Source organism: Ostrinia nubilalis, chromosome Z (genome assembly GCF_963855985.1).
Source record: "Ostrinia nubilalis chromosome Z, ilOstNubi1.1, whole genome shotgun sequence".
NCBI classification, from domain to species: Eukaryota; Metazoa; Arthropoda; class Insecta; order Lepidoptera; family Crambidae; genus Ostrinia; species Ostrinia nubilalis.
This window is the reverse complement of record NC_087119.1, coordinates 24,284,941-24,308,867: the sequence shown is the minus strand read 5'-3', so window position 1 is coordinate 24,308,867 and position 23,927 is coordinate 24,284,941. Positions and strand designations below refer to the sequence as shown.

General features: G+C 42.8%; 1 protein-coding gene across 1 annotated transcript in view; it reads right to left on the bottom strand.

Moving 5' to 3' along the window:
- Positions 1-23,927, bottom strand: part of LOC135087096 (laminin subunit alpha) — a 168,891-nt gene that overhangs the window by 88,589 nt on the left and 56,375 nt on the right. The window contains exons 15-24 of the mRNA XM_063981937.1: positions 12,371-12,529; positions 11,161-11,414; positions 9,996-10,132; positions 8,101-8,239; positions 7,523-7,702; positions 6,743-7,102; positions 6,379-6,531; positions 5,119-5,290; positions 2,987-3,147; positions 1,479-1,638 (exon numbers count right to left, since the gene is read on the bottom strand). Coding sequence (XP_063838007.1) covers positions 1,479-1,638; positions 2,987-3,147; positions 5,119-5,290; positions 6,379-6,531; positions 6,743-7,102; positions 7,523-7,702; positions 8,101-8,239; positions 9,996-10,132; positions 11,161-11,414; positions 12,371-12,529 — 1,875 coding nt within the window. The remainder of the gene's footprint in view (positions 1-1,478; positions 1,639-2,986; positions 3,148-5,118; positions 5,291-6,378; positions 6,532-6,742; positions 7,103-7,522; positions 7,703-8,100; positions 8,240-9,995; positions 10,133-11,160; positions 11,415-12,370; positions 12,530-23,927) is intronic.

Sequence of the window (23,927 nt, the reverse complement as noted above, 5' to 3'; positions counted from 1 at the left end):
GGTGAAAATTAAATTTTCATTGCACTCGGAAGAAAGAGAGTGGAGAAATAAGAAAAAAGAGTTCGAGTTGAAGATTACTTCCCATTAGGCTGGTTTTAGAGTCACGCTGACGCACGCTGATCGTCAGCGCTGACAGCCGAAATGTATGAACCGTTGGCACCGAGCGATCAGCGTCACTCAGGAACGTTCCCTTCAATTACATACATATTGATCTGTCAGCGCCGACGATCAGCAAGCGGTCAGCGCGATTCTAAAACCCGCCTTACTGTGTAGATATTATGGAGCCATGCCCATTTCCCATTCCCACTGACGCCAGAATGTAAGTACATGTACATGTAATGTGAATGTGCAGTTTCGCTGAGAGTAAAATCTAAATAAATATAATATTATGTAATTAATCGACATTATTTTATGATCAATTGTAATTTGCATGCTAACTGACATTAGCCAAATAGGAATGCACTTTTAATAAAATACTAACACCACTTATGTATTTACCCTATTTTTAGAGCAATTAAATAATTTGAATTTGAATTTGAATTTAACCATTGAAGGTCAATTTGTTTCAGGTGAAGTTACACTGTCATTGAACCCGCAACGAAATTAGAATAGAGAAAGAAATAGTAAGTAAACAGAAGACAAGCTGGGGGCGTAGTGCGAGTTTACACCAAACGAAGTGAACTAGTGAGCGCGAAAAATTGACATTAAATGTATGACGGATTGTACAGCGCCCCTAGCGGAAACTTTCAAAAACTAAAATTTTCATTTATTTTTTTAAAGCGCTCACTAGTGAGGAGGTTTGATGTAAACTCACACTAAGGCGGTTATCACACTGCGCCGTGCTCCACCGCGGTACGCGGGACGACAGATTTAATCATTGTATGCAAGTACCTCAGTTTGTATAGAAAACACGCGCGGCACAACACTGACAACGCGTCTGCGCGCGGGATTTTTTATATGAAATCACGCGCTCCGCGGCGGAGCGCGGCGCAGTGTGATAACCGCCTAAGCCCTCTGTATAAAGATGAGATAATAATTATCTTAGACTTCACGTTGATGCATGTACCACTAATTATGGACGCAATTCCTTCTTTAACAGAGTTTTCAAAACTTTTAACAGTAATTATTCTAAAAATTTTGACCTTTTTCATATTGTGAGACCAAACTACTTCAAAAATCAAAGTAATAAAGAATTCTTTGGCGACACTACTTAGCACTTTCCCGGTAAAAAGTTGAAGTATCTGTTTACTGCTTAATATTCTGCTATTTTGGTATGGCTTTAGTAGGTATTTTCTGTATTGTTTTAACTTTTTTCATATATTGTAGTTATACTGCATGCTAAATGATTTGTTTTGGATTGTATCTTGATATGCTATTTGTGAAAACTATGTAAGGCATTTTTGATCTTAACCGCCTCATCTATTAATCATACATATATGCTGTTTGTTTTCCATAAAATAAATAAATAAATAACTGACCTGTGTCGTTAGGGTTGATGTAGTAATGGTTGAGCGCACAGGTGTCGATGAACTCGCGCGTGTAGTCTAGGACGTTCGCCTCCTTTAGCGCGGAGTCCGTGTAGTCTCCAGTTGCCACCACGAGTACGTAGTCTAGCCAGAGGCCTTTAGTGTCTGCGCCCTGGGGAGATGAAAAGGGTTTTTAAATCGCCGATGCAAATATGGAAGTTACTAGAAATCCCCCTTTTGGTTTTTGGTCTCGTATAGGGATAATAAATAAATAATCTATATATATAAAAGAAAGTCGTGTTAGTTACTCCACTTATAACTCAAGAACGGCTGAACCGATTTAGCTGAAAATTGTCAGGGAGGTAGTTTAGAGCCAGGAGAAGGACATAGGACACTTTTTATCCCGTTCGAAATTAAAAAAAAACTCTGCTTATTTATTGCCATTAAGGCGGAACAAAGTTCGCCGGGTCAGCTAGTAATAAATAAATGTCCTTGGACATTTTACACTGCGCCGCTAGTCCCAAACTAAGCAAAGCTTGTACTATGGGTACTAGACAACGGTTATAAACATATTTAAATACTTTTTTGTTTTTGTAAATACATACATATTATACATAGAAAACACCCAGACCCGTCACAGAAATTAATATTCATCATTTCAATTTCTGCCCGACCGGGAATCGAACCCGGGACCTCTCGGCATAGTAGTCCTTTCTGAACCACTACATCAAACGGCCGACAAATACTAGCTAAGTACTAGCTTTTGCCCGCGGCTTCGACCGCGTGAAATTAAGTTTGTCACAGATCGTAATAAATTATAGCCTGTATGTTACTCTGGGTTATAAACAATAATACTGTAAAGTTATTAGTTATGCAGCGCGCCGCAGCCGGATTGCGTCGACCGTCATGAGCGCGTCGTGCTTGACGCCGTCCAGCGTCAGCGTCACGTCAAGGCTGCTGTGACAGCAGTGACGTCATACCTGGAAGGCGATGGTGACGTTCTCGTTGACGGGGAAGTAGTCCCGGCCGTCGGCGAGCTTGAGCAGCGCGCGGCAGCCCGAGTTGGACGGACAGTGCTCGACCGTCATGAGCGCGTCGTGCTTGACGCCGTCCAGCGTCAGCGTCCCATCGCGACTGCTGCGACAGCAGTGACGTCATACCTGGAAGGCGATGGTGACGTTCTCGTTGACGGGGAAGTAGTCCCGGCCGTCGGCGAGCTTGAGCAGCGCGCGGCAGCCCGAGTTGGACGGACAGTGCTCGACCGTCATGAGCGCGTCGTGCTTGACGCCGTCCAGCGTCAGCGTCCCATCGCGACTGCTGCGACAGCAGTGACGTCATACCTGGAAGGCGATGGTGACGTTCTCGTTGACGGGGAAGTAGTCCCGGCCGTCGGCGAGCTTGAGCAGCGCGCGGCAGCCCGAGTTGGACGGACAGTGCTCGACCGTCATGAGCGCGTCGTGCTTGACGCCGTCCAGCGTCAGCGTCCCATCGCGACTGCTGCGACAGCAGTGACGTCATACCTGGAAGGCGATGGTGACGTTCTCGTTGACGGGGAAGTAGTCCCGGCCGTCGGCGAGCTTGAGCAGCGCGCGGCAGCCCGAGTTGGACGGACAGTGCTCGACCGTCATGAGCGCGTCGTGCTTGACGCCGTCCAGCGTCAGTGTCACGTCGAGGCTGCTCTCTGCGAAATGAAATAAGGTGATCAGTGGTGGAAAACAGTACCCAGGTTCATTAATGAAACGATTCTGACGTAAAATGTACTTTTGCGCAATTTTATATTAAAAGGCGTGATCCCAAGGCTTCTCAACTCCAGGCCCGCAAAAAAATTTTAAGTGGCCCGCGCTAGTATGGTTTGAAAATATGCACCAAACCAAAAATCCCGCCGCGCATAGTACAGTCTGATTCAAACTTTATGACCTCTCTGAAGTTAGCTGTCGGAAATGTAAGTGACCCGTCGTTAACGTCTGAATCCACCGTTTGGCCCGACTCTTCAAAAGGTTGAGCAGCCTTGCTAGAGTAAAGGGCATTTCACAAGTAGCGTCCACTCATGGCGTGCCACTCACACTTGCAGGGTTAGCAAGCAAGCTTAGCAAGCTTAAGTGGCAATGGGCAGGGCACATAGTACGCAGAACTGACGGCCGATGGGGCAGCAAGGTTTTGGAGTAGAGGCCGCGTACCGGAAAACACAGCGTGGGACGTCCACCCACAAGGTGGACCGACGACATCATAAAAGTAGCAGGAAGGCGCTGGACGCAGGCCGCTTCCAACGGGCGACATGGAAAGCATTGGGGGAGGCCTATGTTCAGCAGTGGACGTTCTATGGCTGAGATGATGATGATGAGCTTGCACTCACGAGGGTGGTCCGGCTGGTAGTAGTGCAATCAATCAATCATTCATTAACCTATGTGGTCTAGTGGTAAGACCACCTGCTTCAGACGCAGAGGTCCCGGGTTCGATTCCCATTGGGGGCAGATTTTTCTGTTCGGTTTGGTTGGTGGTAGGGCTTGTTCTAAGTCCGCCTGGCTAGCTACCATCATATTACCTAAGTCTGTCGCCATAACAACAATGTTAACAGCATTGTTGTGTTCCGGCAGTTAGAGGTAAGATAGCCAGTTCCTCCGTGGCTGAGGATTCCGGGTGAAGCTAGCTTCCACCTTCGGCCTAATCGTCACTTACCATCAGGTGAGATACAGGCCAAGAGCTTCCTCGTTGTGGATAAAAAAAAATCATTTATTGTGTGAACATGTGCTCGCCGGGGGCCGCCTTGAAGCCCAGCTGCACGGGGTCGGCGTCAGGCGTCAGGTGGCGTCGTCCCGGATGGGTGGCCGCGGTAGGACACTTGACTCCTGGAGCAGGGAGCACTCACGCGGGTGGTCCGGCTGGTAGTAGTGCACGATGAACATGTACTCGCCGGGGGCCGCCTTGAAGCCCAGCTGCACGGGGTCGGCGTCGGGCGTCAGGTGGCGTCGTCCAGATGGGTGGCCGCGGTAGGACACTTGACACCTGGAGCAGGGAGCACTCACGCGGGTGGTCCGGCTGGTAGTAGTGCACGATGAACATGTACTCGCCGGGGGCCGCCTTGAAGCCCAGCTGCACGGGGTCGGCGTCGGGCGTCAGGTGGCGTCGTCCAGATGGGTGGCCGCGGTAGGACACTTGACACCTGGAGCAGGGAGCACTCACGCGGGTGGTCCGGCTGGTAGTAGTGCACGATGAACATGTACTCGCCGGGGGCCGCCTTGAAGCCCAGCTGCACGGGGTCGGCGTCGGGCGTCAGGTGGCGTCGTCCAGATGGGTGGCCGCGGTAGGACACTTGACACCTGGAGCAGGGAGCACTCACGCGGGTGGTCCGGCTGGTAGTAGTGCACGATGAACATGTACTCGCCGGGGGCCGCCTTGAAGCCCAGCTGCACGGGGTCGGCGTCGGGCGTCAGGTGGCGTCGTCCAGATGGGTGGCCGCGGTAGGACACTTGACACCTGGAGCAGGGAGCACTCACGCGGGTGGTCCGGCTGGTAGTAGTGCACGATGAACATGTACTCGCCGGGGGCCGCCTTGAAGCCCAGCTGCACGGGGTCGGCGTCGGGCGTCAGGTGGCGTCGTCCCGGATGGGTGGCCGCGGTAGGACCCTTGACACCTGGAGCAGGGAGCACTCACGCGGGTGGTCCGGCTGGTAGTAGTGCACGATGAACATGTACTCGCCGGGGGCCGCCTTGAAGCCCAGCTGCACGGGGTCGGCGTCGGGCGTGAGGTACACCACCGCCGTGGCGTTGTCCTGGACGGGAGGCCGCACGTCGCGCTCGCCGCCCGTGCCCAATTCGATCTCCACCTGCACGACATACATACATGTAACAGTAGCAAAAAATTTATTTATTTATTTATTAGGTACACCAACAAAGTCACATACATAATATTCATACATTTTAACATGGTTTAACACATGATACGTATATGACCTCAATTACAGGTATACACAGCATTTCTTTTTGCCATGTTAGGGTAATTATACACTAGTAAAAACAAAAATCAATTGAATAGAGTTTAGAGTTTAAGCACCGAACAATATAAAGGATTTAGTAATTGTTCATTTTGTTCGGTGCCTAAGTCGTTCCGAATACAGGCTTGAGTTTTGACTTAAATTTAGGGAGGCTGTCACCGAAAACGTCAAGACCGGTGTCTGTGTCTGGGTTGCCAGCCACCGCTTTATTATACGTTGCACACAACCGGTTAAGTGGCGAGTTTTGGCCTAACTTAGTTTTGCACAAAGGGATGTGAAAAAAATACGAAGAAAGAAGTAATAGACGACTGAACTGCCAGCTTCAACGCGAGGTCCAAATGCTGCATGATTGGTTATTTTTGACATAACATTGACAGATATGTCAAAATCCACCAATCACGCAGCAGTCAGACCCCACATCCACGTCCCGCCATCTAGCGGATCTTTCATTCGCGAAAACCCTCATTGCGATGCCCATTAATATCTTTGGACAATTTCACACAGCGCCATCTAGCCCCAAAGTAAGCAATTAATATGCTAGTGTTACGGGTGCTAGCTTAACGGACATACTACTTTATACTTTTTTTGGGGTCTAATTGCAATAAGACAATTTCAATATCTCATTGCATTATCATTATGTTACAAAAAGTCACAACACTGGTTTGCAGCCACCACCAGCCATCATGTATCGTCGAGTTTTTTGTCGGTATATTGGTCAAATTGGAACACTTTGTCGGCACACGACAACAGGAACTGCGTGATATGGTCCAGGTCCTTGGTGCCCGTGAGCGGCTTTCTCTCCGCTGGAATATGAACTGTATTCTCACCTTCCAAGAGTCTACAGTTGCGAAGAACACAGGCAGGCAGTACGGTCACCGCGATGATGCCTGTCTCCGCTGGAATATGAGCCGTATTCTCACCTTCTTAGAGTCTACAGCTGCGGAGAACACGGCCGGCTCGCAGCGGCCGGCGCGGCGCAGGCAGTACGGGCGCGGCGTGATGTGGTCCAGGTGCCACTCGTCCTCTGGTACTGCGATGATCGCCTTGATGCCTGTAAGTGAGTCTCTCTCGCCCTGTAAGATAAAGCAGATGTGATATTACATCTAGCCTATATGACACCTCTTAAATAGTGATTGAAAACTGAGGCGTGAAGGAGCGTTGCAGTGATATAACTGCGGCGCAGCATTTGACGTTAAAACACACCCCGTTCCACCACCGCAGGAACCTACACAGGCACTTGTTGATTAAAAAAAATGATGTTAAATTACTAAAAAAACAACTTACATCCAAATAAAGAGTATTCTCCTCGCTCTGCAGATTGAAAACGTTGATTTTGGCTATGTTGTCGACCACGACTTGTCTGCAGGCGGTGGCGTAAGGGCATTCGTTGAGGTTTGCAATGGCCGCCGTCTCAGGCGCATCACCAGACTGTACCCGTACAGTGACCGTCCATTTGGGCGTGAATAGGTTGGTTTCGTTAGAATAGTCCTCAGACGGGATCGCGCTGCGGTTGATGGGCGTCACGTATTCAATGAGCAGCACGTATGGCCCGGGCTGCTCGATCGTCAGTTTGTACTCTAACTCGGGCTGGTCGTCGTTCAGGAGCGGAATTGTGTTTGGCGCTGCGTTTAGCTCTTGCAGTTGCTGCGAAGGAATGCACAAATTGTAATTTGAGATCAATATCTTGCAGTAGTTTCTTTCATGAATTGATGCTGATGGATGGTATTGAATTTAAAAAAGTAAGAATTCGGTTTTGCTTTTGTAAGAACCTACTTTTTCTACAAATAATATTTATAATTTGACAATCTTTAAGTTTATCTACTAGAAAAGCTTTGTACTTTTTTGCAGCCTGTGAGTAAATCGCCAATCTTCTGACTGAGCAAGCAAACTGACGATTAAACCTCAGTTACACCATCTTCATTTTAGTCGTAACTAAACTAAAACGGTATTTTCATTTGACTGACTTTTAACGTTTGTTATGGTTAAAGTAAGATGGTGCAACCCAGGGCAAGTCTCTGATAATCACTACACTGAGCTTGTTCTATGGTAACTGGTGTGACTCACGATGTTGTCGTCGACGTAGAGCGTGACCGGCGTGACCAGCTCCGCAGCAGGTCTTCCCTGAACGCTGGGGTACGCAAACTGTCGGCAAAGCCTCTGGTCGCCGACCACACAAGGCTTGTCCACCAGTTTAGTCAGCACTGTGGCCTCGTAGTATGCTTCTGGGATCAGAACGAAGTAATCCTGGGGAAAAAATATTGGAAAGTAGAATCAGAGCTCCAGTATGCTATGCTTGATAAATATTAGGTTTTGTTATTATGATTGTTGGGTTGCTCTACCGTGATTTAATTTTCGGAGAAGGGTTTCATAATACCATTAGGGCTTGTTTCCACGGCAATCTAGTAATGCAGGATCCCTCAAAAAAGGACTTTCGTGTGAAAAAACATAAATGTGTTTGAAATGTGTTACAAATTCGAACGGATCGGTTTTTTGCGGTACACTGCAAATGGGATGTTCGCGTGAACGTTAATATGTAGTACACGTATACTACTAAACTGGATCCTGCAAAAACAGTTCCTGCTAAAAACGGGATTTGCCGGTGGGAACAAGCCCTTACTGTAATGATTACAGGAGTTACTCACGATCATGACTTCCTTGGTGGTCTTGAAGGTGACGGTCCAGTTGCCGGGGTTCATGACGAGCGGCGACGGCGCCAGGTCCTTCTCGCCCGACACCGTGATCAGCTGCGGGTTCATGGTGGGCCGGAGCAGCACGCTGAATCTGATGGGGGAATATGGAAACAGTTAGATACCCCGCAGACTACACTCAACATCAAATAAACCGCACCTTCCGCGACGCGAACTTTAAAGATTTTCTTCTGACACAATCATGGTGCCCCAACAATATTAGTGTTATTTGAAAGCCCAATAAATATCCTTAAAGAAAAACACATTTAATTTCTAAATAAATGATTATCATATACCATAAATGTGACTTGAAAAGAGACCTCACTTTGGGCTCACCTCTGGGATCAATTAGACCAAATTGTATGGTTATAAAACCAAATAATGATCACACGTGTCTTCTTTAACAGATGTATGCCGATTAATCCCAACTTAACAGTTTTATAGCCATAAAAGTTGGCTAAAGCGTAATAGCCTATTTTTTGAAGAAGTGACTCTGTATCCTTCTGAAGACGCATTAATTTTTGGGGTAAAAATCTTTCCTTTAATGAAATGAAGCTTAGAACTAGGCTTTTAAATGGTGCCAATATTGGTGGGACACTTCCCGTCGATGCATACGTTTGAAAGTGCTTGTTGCGGGAGGTGCGATTTATTTGATGTTGAGTGTATATTATAAGGTCACCTCCAAAAGACAGACGAAATTTTAATAGGGCATCTAATTATATTAGAAAAATTGGACCCTAGAGTTAAAACAAAAAAAAATAGACTAGTTTCTGTTTTTACTTTTCCTAACAAACTAAATGTAATATTTTCACATTATTTACATAAGCTGCTGGACGTGACGTCCTTGTACACGAATGCACTGTCTGGCACGATCGATGCCATGCCTCCGGACCGCACTGAGCACTTCGGGTTCACTCGACATAACATAAAAAAATCTCGAAATCTAGCATTCTAAAAATATGGTTGTATTATCTAAAACGAATTAATTTAAGATGTTTTATTTGTCCTTTAAATCTCATCTGTCTTTGACCTTGGAGGTGACCTTATAGATCTTTTCATCCACGAAGACGTGCCCCACCATTCTTCCGCTAATGTTTGAGTGTTATCGGTACACGCTAAATCATTCATGAGTGCACACGCACACGACAATAATGACGTTCGAATTGTCGGATCAAACTCCCCGCACCCCGCGCTTCCCTCGACCAAAAATTGGTGGGGCGCGTCTTCGTGAATGAAACGAACTATACCGAATCGGTGTAATGTGCGCGCTTCCACACAATGTTCAAATCAAACAGTCTACTGGAATGTTCTTACTTGACATAGAAAAGGCCTTCGATACCGTATGGCACGATGGCCTTTTGCATAAACTGATCGGTTTTGGTATCCCTTTTTGTCTGGTCAAATTGATCAGATCGTACCTACAAAATAGAAACTTCAAGGTACAGATTAACAGCTCGACCAAACTATCGGCCGACAAAGAGTCTGCAGTCTGCAGGGTGTCTTAGGCTGAGTTGCACGTTATTTTAACCGTGACATAACCATAACTGGTTTTTTTGTATGGAGTTTGACAGACTTTTGCCGTTTGTTAAGGTTAAAGTAAGACGGTGCAACCCAGCCTTAGAGATCGAGTTTTATCATGTAATATCCATTATGTAGTAAGCACTGGACTGAAGGTGGTATATGAGCTGTACTAAGGTTTTATACTATACAATTCAAGTTCACTGTACGATTGCGCCTCGCCATGAAATGCCTGAAAAAACGCTGGCGTGAAAAGTTTCTTAGTTCATAGAGCCTAAGCAATCTTTTCCTATAGGTTCTGAGCTGTAGCAAGGTTTTATAAAGGTACATACTTCTGTTGCGTTTCGACGACGCTCTCTGGGGTGATGATAATGGAGGCGATGACGGGGTCTCGCAGGGGATTCGCGTATTTCAGCACCATGCGGTACAGAGACGACTTGGAGATGTGCACGATGTTTATCACTTCGTTCTGTGGACACGAGATTGTTTCATTTGAATCACATGCACCATTTATAAAACCATGATCGTTTCGTTTCTCTTCTAAGCTTTTCCTATTTTGTAGTGAATATTTTCTGTCCAACTGGTCACAGCAGGAGCACTGTCTTATGAATTCCTAATCAACCATCTATCTGGCAGTTGTTATAAAAAGATTAGCCTAAGGTCAGGCCTTCTTCCACTTCTTACTGTAACTGGTGTAGGGTTGGAAAGTAGTGCGCTCGGTTTAGGAGCCGCAGCAGCGGTACTGATCTATGAAGTCCTGGTCTAACACCTGACCAATAGATGGTGAACCAAGTATTATCTCACCTGGAGCGAAGAGAACACGACGTATCCCTTCCACGAGTAGCCAGGGAAGACCTCCTTGCTGTTCCTGTATCGGACCGGTCCCGATTGAGTCAGGCCTTCTTCCACTTCGTATTGAAACTGGTGTAGGGTTGGGAAGAAGTGTGCTCGGTTTAGGAGCCGCAGCAGCGGTACTGATCTATGAAGTCCTGGTCTAACACCTGACCAATAGATGGTGAACCAAGTATTACTCACCTGGAGCGAAGAGAACACGACGTATCCCTTCCACGAGTAGCCAGGGAAGGCCTCCTCGCTGTTCCTGTATCGGACCGGTCCCGATTGAGTCAGGCCTTCTTCCACTTCGTATTGAAACTGGCGTAGGGTTGGGAAGTAGTGTGCTCGGTTTAGGAGCCGCAGCAGCGGTACTGATCTATGAAGTCCTGGTCTAACACCTGACCCATAGATGGTAAACCAAGTATTATCTCACCTGGAGCGAAGAGAACACGACGTATCCCTTCCACGAGTAGCCAGGGAGACCTCCTCACTGTTCCTGTATCGGACCGGTCCCGATTAAGTCAGGCTTACTTCCACTTCATACTGGAACTGGTCTAGGGTTGGGAAGTAGTGCGCTCGGTTTAGGAGCCGCAGCAGCGGTACTGATCTATGAAGTCCTGGTCTAACACCTGACCAATAGATGGTGAACAAAGTATTACTCACCTGGAGCGAAGAGAACACGACGTATCCCTTCCACGAGTAGCCAGGGAAGGCCTCCTCGCTGTTCCTGTATCGGACCGGTCCCGATTGAGTCAGGCCTTCTTCCACTTCGTATTGAAACTGGTGTAGGGTTGGGAAGTAGTGTGCTCGGATGGGCCGGTCGCAGCGGCGGCCCTCCACGCGGGAGTGGCAGCGACACTGGCCCGTCAGCTTGTCGCAGTTGTTGTCTATGGAGCCGCCCACGTCGCAGTCGCATTCTGAGGGAAACAGTTGGTGAGGCGTTAAACTTATACACATTATGTCACGCGTGTTGGAGAGCTGTGTTCCTAACACTAAGACTAGGCGCAGACCATCGATTTTTAGTTCGCCGATAGTTGTGTCCGATTTTAAATTGTATGAAGAATCGGCCAATCAAATCGGTGTAATGTGCGCACTTCCATACATGCCCACACTGATTAACTGCCCGACTAAACTATCGGCCGACGAAAAATCGATGGTCTGCGCCATTTAGAATCATCTGTTTGATTTATTAGAGTAAAGATGAGCAGAGAGGCAAGGACAAAGTACAAGGTCTAAATCTAGAATGTTTTTTAAATAATTACAATTCCAATTCGAATACCAATTTACCTAGAATTTTAGACGAATTTTTACGCGTTGTAGTTTACAGACTAAAAACTCAAAACGTTTTTAAACATGCATCTCCAGTAATGTATCCCGAGAATGTGACACATTGAGCTGTCGGCAAGTACTCTTCCTGTCCTTCTTTCCGGTCGTCTAAGTGGTCGTACTCACCAGTACATCCACACGTTGGTGCTCTCCAGCCGGTAGAAGCCGTCCTGGCACTGGTCGCACTGGCGCTCGCCCACGTGCATCTTGCACGCGCACTAGGGAGAGATACAAGCCGCCATAACCTCGTGAGTGTCGTACTTACCAGTGCATCCAAACACGTTGGTGCTCTCCAGACGGTAGAAGCCGTCCTGGCACTAGTCGCACTGGCGCTCGCCCACGTGCATCTTGCACGCGCACTAGGGAGAGATACAAGCCGCCATAACCTCGTGAGTGTCGTACTTACCAGTGCATCCAAACACGTTGGTGCTATCCAGACGGTAGAAGCCGTCCTGGCACTAGTCGCACTGGCGCTCGCCCACGTGCATCTTGCACGCGCACTAGGGAGAGATACAAGCCGCCATAACCTCGTGAATGTCGTACTTACCAGTGCATCCAAACACGTTGGTGCTCTCCAGTCGGTAGAAGCCATCCTGGCACTGGTCGCACTGGCGCTCGCCCACGTGCATCTTGCACGAGCACTGCCCGCTGCGCGTATCGCACGCGCCTAGCCCGCCCAGCGTGCCGGCCAGGTGGCAGCCGCACTCTGCAAATTGAAATTTATGTCAGCACGGTACAATTCATTTTTCATTGAAAGCACGTTAAAACATTATGCAACGTTGGTCCTCTATTGGAAAACAAATGGCGGCTCATACAATACGATATCAGAGTCTCGTTACAGTCGAAACCATCATAGAACAATTTAATTACGATATCTACATAGGACACCATCAGAGACACCTAAAGGATAGGTGGCAAAACTTCGCGTAATTAGATCGCGACAAAAAGAATTTGCAATGTATTTTGTACACTTAAGTTTAATTATTTATTCTTAAGACAAAAAGTTATTTCTCAAGCTTAATGAAAACATAAAATATGTTATGGGTAAAACGTGGTAAAACCCAAACTCTTTTTTATCAGTCTGATAATTATTATGCTAACTAAGGAAAAACCTCAGATAACCCCGCAACGAATATTTAATTTCAATATTATTAGGATTGACTGATTTTGGTAAGATTTTTAAAAATAAAATACGACTAAAACGAAGAAAATAAAAATATCATTCAAAATATACATGCAAATACAATATTTTCGTTAAAAAGTCGAAACCAATACTTGTATCTTGTGTTTTGTTGCGGAACATTATAACATTCCATTTTGTTCTCTGTATCCCGACTATCAGGGATGTATATCATCGTTTCTAGTAAGCCCCAAGCTAAGCCCCAGCAAGCTGTGGTGTGCTTAGCTCCGAGCTTACTGCCGGACTGAGCCAGGCGTCTGCGGCAATCGCAGCCTCCGCGACTAGGCATGGGAAAACTATCGATAGTAGTGGACATTTTACTATCGATTTATTCGCGAGTGTTTATAGAATACCTAAATATACAAATAGGGCTATAGGTACCTTAAAACATGATGATAATATTTTTTATTAACCATCAAACGTACAGGTCGCGTAACAAAAGTTTGGGCGAACAAGTACAATCTAAATATATAAAAGGAGAAACTGACTGACTGACTGACAGATCAACGCACAGCCTAAACGGATAAACGTAGGCACTTGAAATTTGGAAGGGACGTAGCTTAGGTACCGTAGAGGTGCACTAAGAAAGGAATTCCCGAAATTCCCACGGGAACGGGAATTAGAGGGAAAACGGGATTCACGCGTACGAAGTCGCGGGCGGCCGCTAGTGATGTAATATTAGAATACAGATCACACAAATAAGTCAGAATACGCAAAACGTATTACTGATATAAATCTTTGCTTGTGTTGATCGCGTCAACTCTTGCTGTGCGACCTATAGTTTCTAAAACCTTAATTCGATGAAATAATGTGTTACATCGATAGTTGCCATTTTCAGCTCTACGCATCTCGCGCATGCGTCGTATGCACTTTATATTTGTAAAGTACCTACGTATGATGCGCGATGCAGTCTGAGTCGTTTCGGATGAGACGTTACGGCTCACCGGGGGGTGGCCTCCTCTTTTGTGAGGGGTTACAAACACGTCAGAGGGGTAGATCTGTTTGGGATAATAGCGTCTGCACTCCGGACTGGAATTAGGTTGCATAAGATAAAGGAGGAGCGATCTCACGAAGAATTTAGTACTTTACCTACGTTAAACAAATTTAATGTTCCTTGATAGCGATAAAATCAGAACCCTCAGTTTTTACCAATAAACATCCATCTACCATATTAAGGACTGTAACTCATTATATTGCCACATAATGAGTCAATTAATTTAAATTCCTCTAGTATCTACCTTATTGCCCCTGACTTCCATAAGTATTAGTGTATATTATTAACCCCACTACTTACACTTACGCTAAAGGAAATTCATATGCATAATCGCTGGATCCGTTACAAAAAACGCCCCCCCTTGCTCAAACTAACATGAAGTCGGCCGCTTGGCGTGGGTCTTTTCAATAAGAGCTACCAATTGCGCATGTCCACAGTCAAGGACTAGTATAGAACACAGGAGAATGCCGCAGTAGAGCCCAGAGCCAGTCATACAGTACGCCAGTACTGAACCATAAGCGAAGTGGCGCGCACGATGCGAACACTCCGACGGTGACCTAAACAACGCACAGACATACGTGTACCTATGCCGTTTGCTTGAAAATGTGGGTATGATTTTATTTAAGGGACTGGTCGAAGGCGAATGGAATAATGCAGTGCTAAGCGAAGTTTGACCACCACTTTCTCATCATATTTTTTTTAAGATTTTATTTAAAATTTTGATCGATTTTTTTGTATTTAATACACATTTATTTTTGTCATAATTTATTAGTTTGTTCCTTCCTTACATGAAACAAAATTTCTAAACATTGCTGGCGTTTTATTAAACAATTTTCTAGATTGATGCGTCGTTTTATTAACAACGAGCGCAGTTGATGTTTCAATGAGCGACTTCCTGCGTCACCGCTCCTCGACCGTCCTCGTGAACAAATTATGTGAATCCCTACAATAAAAGTGAAGTGAAGTGAAAATACCTTAAATTAGACAGTCGATTTGCGTTCGATTACGTATTGGCGAATAGGTTTAAATACAGTGGGTCTCAAGTTCGATTCTTGTGCTGTCAAATTGGAAAATGATTTTGGATATAAATGTATTTCGAATATATTTTGTAACGAGTCTATTCGAGGAGCAACTACTCCAGGAAATCTCTCTTGGAAATAACAACGCCCTCGCTGTAAATAAAGTGACGCGTCACTTCCTACTAGAACACAAACGTTTAAAGTCGCTCTGAATTTAGAAAAAAAATATTTGAAATTAATAACAACAGTAGAGATAATTTGTTGGTCGATTAAAATTCAGGACAAACATTAACTTGCCACGCTATGACTCATTATAATCGCCACGAATGCAATCGATCGACTTTCAAAGTAAAAGTGCTTTTTAAAAGCCTACGAGTATTTGCAAAAATAAAATGAGTTTTAAGTTTTAATGGCATCGAACAAATGGATCCACATTAAATAGATACTTATTATTTTACCACAATTAAAGCAACTCCATCAGAACACAAATTCAACCAAATAATGTATTTATTTTAACACCGACAAAACGTGCATTCTTACTTTACTGTGTCTTGACGGTCAACTTGCATTGGATTTGATTAATTGCAGTAGGAAGTCTAGCTATGACTAGTGCAACGTCAACTGCAGTTTATAATGAGGGGAGGTTAGTGAAGAATGTGAGCTACGAACAGGAGCCTTGCTGCGAGCTCTAGAGCCGCTTAGCTTGCCTCCTTGCCGCGCTTGCCGCGCGATGGCGGCCCCGCATAGGAGAAACTACGCATGCGCTAAACACTAGGGCGGACTTGATATCGATAGTTTATCATCGATATGATCTGATGAAATTACCAAATAATATTGACAGCACCACATTTTAGATCTGTTAACTCAAACCACTCGGTATACGACAACACCAAGTCACAGTCAACTTTTAGGTGCACTATAACTTTGACATAAGTATTGAAAATATTTATATTGTAAAGTCAAAATAATCAACATATAATATTCATAATTCAGAATACAGTTTAAATAATACATAGGTATTACGTTTAAATATTTTTTGTATTGTTTTAATTAAATAAAAATAATTGTTATTACTTCACACGATCATAAAACATTAGGAGATTTATTGACAGCTGACCACTACACACCTCGAAACGACGATCATCGACTGTCTATAGACCAGTACTAATAATCGCAATCAAGCAGACGATGTTAACAAGACCGCACTATTCGCATTCATTTTGCACGGCGACTGGCCTAGTCTAGGAGCTGTAGTCCCTCAAAAGTATGATATGTAACATGAAATAAAAATAATATAATATGAGAAAAAAGAAAGCTTTTGTTTTAAAATGAAAAAATGAAATAAATAAAGCATCAAAATTTAAAAAAAGTATTAAAATAAAAAAATAATTAAAATAAATATCATTTACAGTGATTAAAAATATCACGATATTAAATAAATTAAAAACAAATTATGTATATAAATTACTGGATTTGAAATAAATCCACTGTGGTTTATTTATAGCTGAAATAGACTTTTTTCATTTGAAAAGCAAAAACTAAAAGAAATCACTATTTTATTTATATTAATTAGAAATAATCAAAAAAATAAATTAAATTTTAAAAATATTTTCATAAAATAATGAAAAATATCAATTTAAACTAGAAATAAAATTTTCTTCAAATAAAAAATAATTGAAATTATTTGATATTATTATAATTTTGAATTCATGTTATTTATTGTTAATTCCAAAAAATAAAAATTATAATTTAAAACAAATAAAAAAATCACCCATGCATCTAATTAATGACCCCAAACAGGACAGGGTATGTCCACACAAGCACGTGGCCTGTGCAGACCTACCCGCCCGCCCGGGGAGGGGTGTGTTAGGGTTCTTTTAGTAAGCCCGCAGCTAAGCACCAAGTATGCACTGGCGCTTAGTTCCGAGCTTACGTGCCGACTGGCGGCGGCTGGCGCGATGCGATGCCTGCACCGCGTCCCCACGCATGCGCGGTACCCGGCTGCAATTATTATGCACCCCAAATTTTAGCCGACAGAATAAAATTGCAATATTCCGCTGGCAAACCCGAAATCCGAAAAACCGTATCACCACACCGATAAAGATTTCGCGACACGGCACAGTCGTGTTGGAATTCAAAATTGGTGTGGAGATTGGTGTTTTATCGGCAAAAATTCGGGCCTAAGGTGCGATGTGAACTCGACCGCGGGCCCGGATTTTGTGCCGGCCGGCCAGGAGCGCTCGGTTGGGAGTCTTTGTCGCATGCGCCCTGCCAACTCGATTCCAACCAATCACGAGCCCTAGGACTTTAGTGCCTGTGTTCACACTACTTGTAAGGGTACTGTTCGGTCATAAGAATCAGCGGTTTCATGAGAGGATACGGGATGACGTTCTTTATTACAGATCACAGAACAATTTATAGGTTTGAAGATACTAACCACTTAATTTTTAACGTTGGTTTGTCACTTTTCATTACTGCGAAAACAATATTTTTTAAAGTCAAAAGTATTAAAACTTGAAAAAACGGTGCATCTAAACTGATTTCCTTATTTTTTAAGCAACTTTATGTTACAAGCAATATTCAGCACTGGCCCATTTATTATCCCGAAGCAGTGGTAGAGTTAATACTGGAACGTGTATAAGTGCTTTTTAAAAGTCTACTTGTAAAAATAAATGAGTTTTTTACTGTCACCCAATGGCCTAATTCAATCATTAACTTGTCCGAGGCCGAATTTATGAGTAATTTGTCTCAGCGAATAAAATCGACACTATCATGGAGTAGTCCTAAAATATGGATTATTGCTAAGCGAATGCTTTGCTTTGTACCCACTGGTTTTTTCCATTATTTTTTTATCAAATGTGGCCTATACCGTTTCCGCTCCCCACGGATCAATGCCAGAACCATTTAGACGAACCAATCTGAACATCGCATGAAATACATCTAGAACTCTCTTGAGCATGCGTAAAACGCGACTGGGAATATCCATCAGAGTTGCCTCATCTAAAAATTATTAAGGCTGAGTTGCACCACCTGAACATCGTGTATGGAGTTTGACAGAATTTTGACGTTTGTTCTAAATACAGAAAGATGGTGCAACCCACCCTTAATTTTTCTTCACGAAAATACTTTTATTAATATCTTTATTTTAAAACATCATAATACAGTCAAGTCAGGTTTATATTTTAATACGTGGACTATTTTAATGAATGGGTTTCACGTTATACTCGTATCGTCTATAGGTTACTTATCATTAAAAAAGATTTGCCAAAATACCTATCTCAGTAAAGATACGAAATTAGACCACATTATTTGGTAGCTATTTTTATTAGGAGAGTCATGTTAATACACTGAACACTTTACCTATAATATTTACCCACTGTTTGTAACAATGAAGCAAAGACAGCCAGCGATTTGTAATTTTGACTTTATGGACTGATTAATATCACCCTAAGTAGAGGAGTACTTACTTTCATTTCCAGAATAGACGATTGAAAATCATTCTATTGCCCTCAGCATTGTCATATTTTCACATAAAACCTACTGTCCGAACCTCAGTACCCACGAGGGGGCCTTATTGCTCACTTTGACAAAAACAGGCACAACAGGTTATAAACAATCTTTCAGACAATATTCAGTACAACACTCCGCGCATCGAAGCACGCATGCGCTGTGTGCATTTCCACCCATCAATTGATTTGTCTTGATTTAAGACCTGCATTCGACTTCACTGTCTAAGGCATAAGAATAGCGATTTTAAGGGACAGAGCTGAAGCGGAAAGTTCGGAATTATTTCGAAACTGTGAGCTTTTGCCGTGACACCGCTTTCGTATATCAGGAATTTTCTGTCCCCCTCAAACATAGCGAGATGCAGGCATGGGAGAAAGCGACAGAAAACCAAAAATACTAAAACGCTGTAATACTTACGGATTTAAACGGCGAAATATGTAGGAAAATACCGCTCAGTCTAATTAGGCCAGGTATTGACAGTTTTGCCTCGGTCAAAACCTGGCCTAATTAGTCCATTTAGACTTACAGAATATCCAAATTTTCCCTGGATCTTTTATCAACGCTTGTATTCATGCTACGTAGATAATAGCACATCGTGATAATTTATCTGGGTAAAAATCTGGCATCTACTTACCTTACTTACGCCTTGGCAACTCCGGCCGCTCCTGATGAGAATAGATTTATGAGGGTTTAATAAAACCACTCATGTCTACTGGATTCACTACTTTATTTTTTCTTGTTAGTAAAACCAAGAATACAGGCTAGAGGAGGACACTCTAACCGTAGGGAGCGTTCGCCGAGTGTGGGCCCCTTGCGTGGTTATTTGAGCAAGCAGCGCAAGGCACCGTCGAATCAGGAATCTCCCTCATGATCTTCATCAAGACCCTTTTCATCTTGTTCAGCTCGCGCTGCTCCCTCTGTAACAAAATTGTTATTAAAAAAGAATCAATGTTGTTTAACTGTATACATACATTTCTGGAATAAGGCTACACACCTGGAGGGCCAGACGCTTCCTACGAATCTTTTGGAGAGTCCGCAATATGTTGTTCTCCTCTTCCATCATTTTCTTTTGCTCGTCTTGCGACAGCAAAAAGACACGCTTCTCTTCATCGCCTTCCATCTTGAAGGAGTTCCTTTTGTATCTTCCTTGCACTTCTGAAGAACTACCGCAGAACCTGAGCTGTGCGACCGACAGATCAGGAATGACGCACCAGATTTAGTCGGTGGGCTCTGGCGATCGATCTTTTGCTTTGTGTGCAGACATGCGCTGTGATAGCCCAGTCCTGCCAATCGCAAGCCCTAAGTCGTTAGTGCCTGTGTTCGTACCTGTCATAAGCCAACTATTCGGGCTTATGCGATAGCATAAGAGGAAGCGGATATGATTTTTGATACTTATACGCTAAATGAAATAAGAATACTTATTTCTAGTAAATAGGTATAGCATGGTATTATTTACTACGTGAAAATCTAATTGTATTTGAAACATCAAAACATTTTAAGTTAACTGTGTATGGACGGATCCGAATAATAAATAAAATAATCTCTAGACGAAAAAACAACAGAATCACAGTATTGTCAAGAAAAACTTGACTATGACTTCGCCTGCGTAAAAATAAAATTTGACACAGATCATTATAAATTATAGCCTACTAGCTTGCCGCCCGCGGCTTCGCCCGCGTGGACTACATTAAATAGCCTACTAGCGGCCGCCCGCGACTTCGTACGCGTGGATCCCGTTTTATCCCCTTCATCTATCTTACGCGGTTTAGATTTTCTCATACAAATGTTTTTTCCCGCTAACTCCCGTTCCCGTGGGAATTTTGCAATATCCTGTTGTAACTAAGCTTTAAGTTTACTAAGGTACCTGCATGCCAAATTTCCAGCGTCTAACTTAAGCGGTTTAGATTTTTCATACAAAAGGATTTTCCCGCTAATTTCCCATGGGAATTTCGGGAATTCCTTTCTTAGTGAACCTCTACGGTACCTAAGCTACGTCCCTTCCAAATTTCAAGTGCCTACGTTTAGCCGTTTAGGCTGTGCGTTGATATGTCAGTCAGTCAGTTTCTCCTTTTATATATTTAATTTAGATATGTTATTCTGATGTAGAAACAATGTCAGGTTTCATCAAAATCCGTTTAGTTGGTTTTTCGTGAAAGAGTAACAAACATACGTCCACACAAACTTTCGTATTTATAATATTAGTATTTGTCAGTTTATTTATTTGTTTAGTCATTGAGATGAGCATGTTTATTAAAAAAAACTACCCACTACTGACATCAAACCACCGAAAAATAATCATATACTTATCTACATTTTTAGCATATACAGTACCTACAGTCAGCGTCAAATAGTACTTGACACCCAAAATAACAAACTAAAGTACGGCCAACGAGTAGCGATACCTAATTTAAACAAACCTTGGATGAATAAACCCAATGTCATGATCATTAGGAATAGCAGAGGTGCGTAACTTTTTAATAGTTAGACTACTTTTTTTTTGTAGACAATATAGTTTTAAAAAATATCTGGCTAACCAAAAAATAGACGTGTTATTAAATTTTGTTTTCGTTAAAATTTGAATTATTATATGTACTATGTAAAAAATTAAATAACGAGAATAATAATTAATACATTTTCTGCCTTACAAACTGTGTGCCCGGTGTATGGCAATAGGCCTACGGCCTACCCCCTTTTTTATAGAGACTTAAATATATCGGAATAATAAAATAAGAACCGACAAGTAACAGATTCGCCCTCGAGAATTGCAACAACTATACTAAAATGGATGCCCGAATGTTGACGAACCCGTCTTGACTTTGACATATTTTGTTGGGAGAACGGGGCATTAAAACAAATACACAAGATGGGAAGAGACAGAATAGATTCTCTACTCGACATTCGTATTTTAGGTAGGTAAACGATCTTTCGTATCACTGCTAGTTGGCCGTACTTTATGCCCAAAAAGATTACAACACAAACGTGTCACGGACTATTTGACGCTGACTGTACAACAAAGCTTAACATACTATCTATGATAAGCTTTGTTGTACAGTCATTACCTATGTAATATCATAAAGAAGGTAGATTTGTATTTTTGTATGTTTGTAACGAATTAACTCAAAAAGTACAGGATCGATTTATAAAATCTTTCACCATTAGAATGGTACATTATAGCCGAGTAACATAGGCTTTATCAGAAAGAAATTAACGTGAGCCTGTTAGTACAGATAATTTATGAAGCTGTCCGGAACACAAATATTCAAGGCGAGTTTATTAATAGGCCAGTAGAATTAAACACAAAAATTTATTAATTCGGAAATAATTCCTACAAAAGATTTTTTTGCTTTAATGGCTTCATTGGTTGCCCATTAAGACTCTCCTAAGTTTTCGACTTCGACGGAGTTGTGCTTAAGTGGTGGGGGCCCCCGAAAGGGGCGTTTTTTCGGTTTTCCGGTTATACCGCGTAAAGGACTTACCCTATCGAAAAGTGGTCTTCCTGATGGTTGAAGGGCATTTAATCCTGCATTAAATAAGACCAAATTCATATGTTTTGAACAAACCGTTCTCGTGCAAATGTTCGGCAAAGTAGAAAATATGTGTATAATTAATGACCCTCTCCACGTCCAATGGCTCGTTACCCGCAGGCTTCCAAGTCTTGAAAAGGAGCGCCTCAACCAGTGTAACCCTATCAAGGCATACGAGCTGGATTCGCCGATCCTTGTTCGTCCCAGCCGTTCCTTAACTGCGGTTGCTGCACCTCTTCCTGGCACTCACCTGAACGACTCTGTGTTACCTACTGTGGCTGTCCCTCTTCCTTGCAGCCTCCTGCACGACTACGTTGCCTAGCCGTATGCCTGGTCCAAGGTTCGACGCCACAAAATCAACTTCGCACGCGTGAAAATAGTTTAACCCTATACTTGGCAACGACGGTTTTGGTTGATATTTGTGATTTACACTATAAATATTGGATTTATGACGAGTAAAAATCATGTAAAAAATACGAAAAAAAATCTTAGGTAGGTATGTAGTTTTGGAAATATAGTACATATGTATCTTTAAGTGCACATTGCCAGCTTTGTAGTAAATTAAAATATGGTTTATTTGTTAGTAGAAATTAGTTATTTAAATGAAAATTACTACAAAACGTTAAGCTATTCCTTATTTGAAAAATAAAAAATAAATGTCTTTTACAAAAAACTGAAAACAAAGTAAAAAAAACACTTCAAAGTCTGTAACGCCTTGCAAGTATAGCTGCATGTGGATGTATGAGAACCACTCCATCAGCGTCGTTGGAGTACCTCCTGAACCTCAGACCCCTCGTAGCATCCAGGAGAAGCAAATGCAGATAGAACAAAATGGAATCTTGCAAGACCATTAAAGAAATATGAGGGGTATTGATGCCAACTGGTACCGAACTGTGTTCATGTCTTTGATTGAAGATAATTAGATATCCAACTTACAGTGGAAACGCAAGATAGCGGAAATGGATCTCTGAAACTCTCAGGGAAACTATGCAGCAGTCGAACTGGCTAAAATCCTTCAATCATCAGCTTTATAACCAGAAGCATGCAGCAGCCTGGACAGCCTGGACAGGCTACTTGCTTTTTGGGGTGATTTGGGTTGTTTGGAGTAGGAAGATAACCACCCAAGAGAATCAGGAGGCTAAATGCGGCTTCTTATTCATCAGCTGAAGTGTCACCGCTACTGACTTTCGACCTGGTTCAAGATTTTGGAAACATAACCAGCATTTTGCGTGCCTGATTTTGTTGCTGCAGCACTAAGTTGTCCAAAAAACAACGATTCTTTAGTAAATGAATTAAAACTCACATCAGTTTATTATAATTTACAGCTTTAAGTATTACTAACTAATAACATATCCAATTTTTATGCGATAAAATCTATGAAAAAATAATAAAATAAAATCTACGAGAACCTGGCAATGTGTCTTTAAAGATACATTCAAAATTGAAAGTAAATTATTACGTATCTGACAATGTGCATTTAGAGATACATTCGGACAATCTGCATCGTACAAGAATAATTATACAAGTTTTGGGATAAAAAACAGCACCATCATCAAAAAACATTTATTTACTATCCATATTACTACAAATAATCACCAATATTCTTTAAAAAAAAAACACCGAAAATAATAAAAATTATCAGCCGGTGCGTAGACGCCTGTCAACGGCCTGACATTTTGCATATTACTGTTAAATCTGTGCAGCCTGTAGCGATTCTATACTGTGTAACACAATCTGTAGTATTTGGGCAAACGTTATATTAAAAAAACATTTGGAAATAGTTTTTGGTTTCTCCCGTATTTTTTTGTTTTGGTCAACGTATCTTTAAATGCACAATGCCAAGAAAAGGGTTAAATACTATTTTCCGTGCTTGCAACATT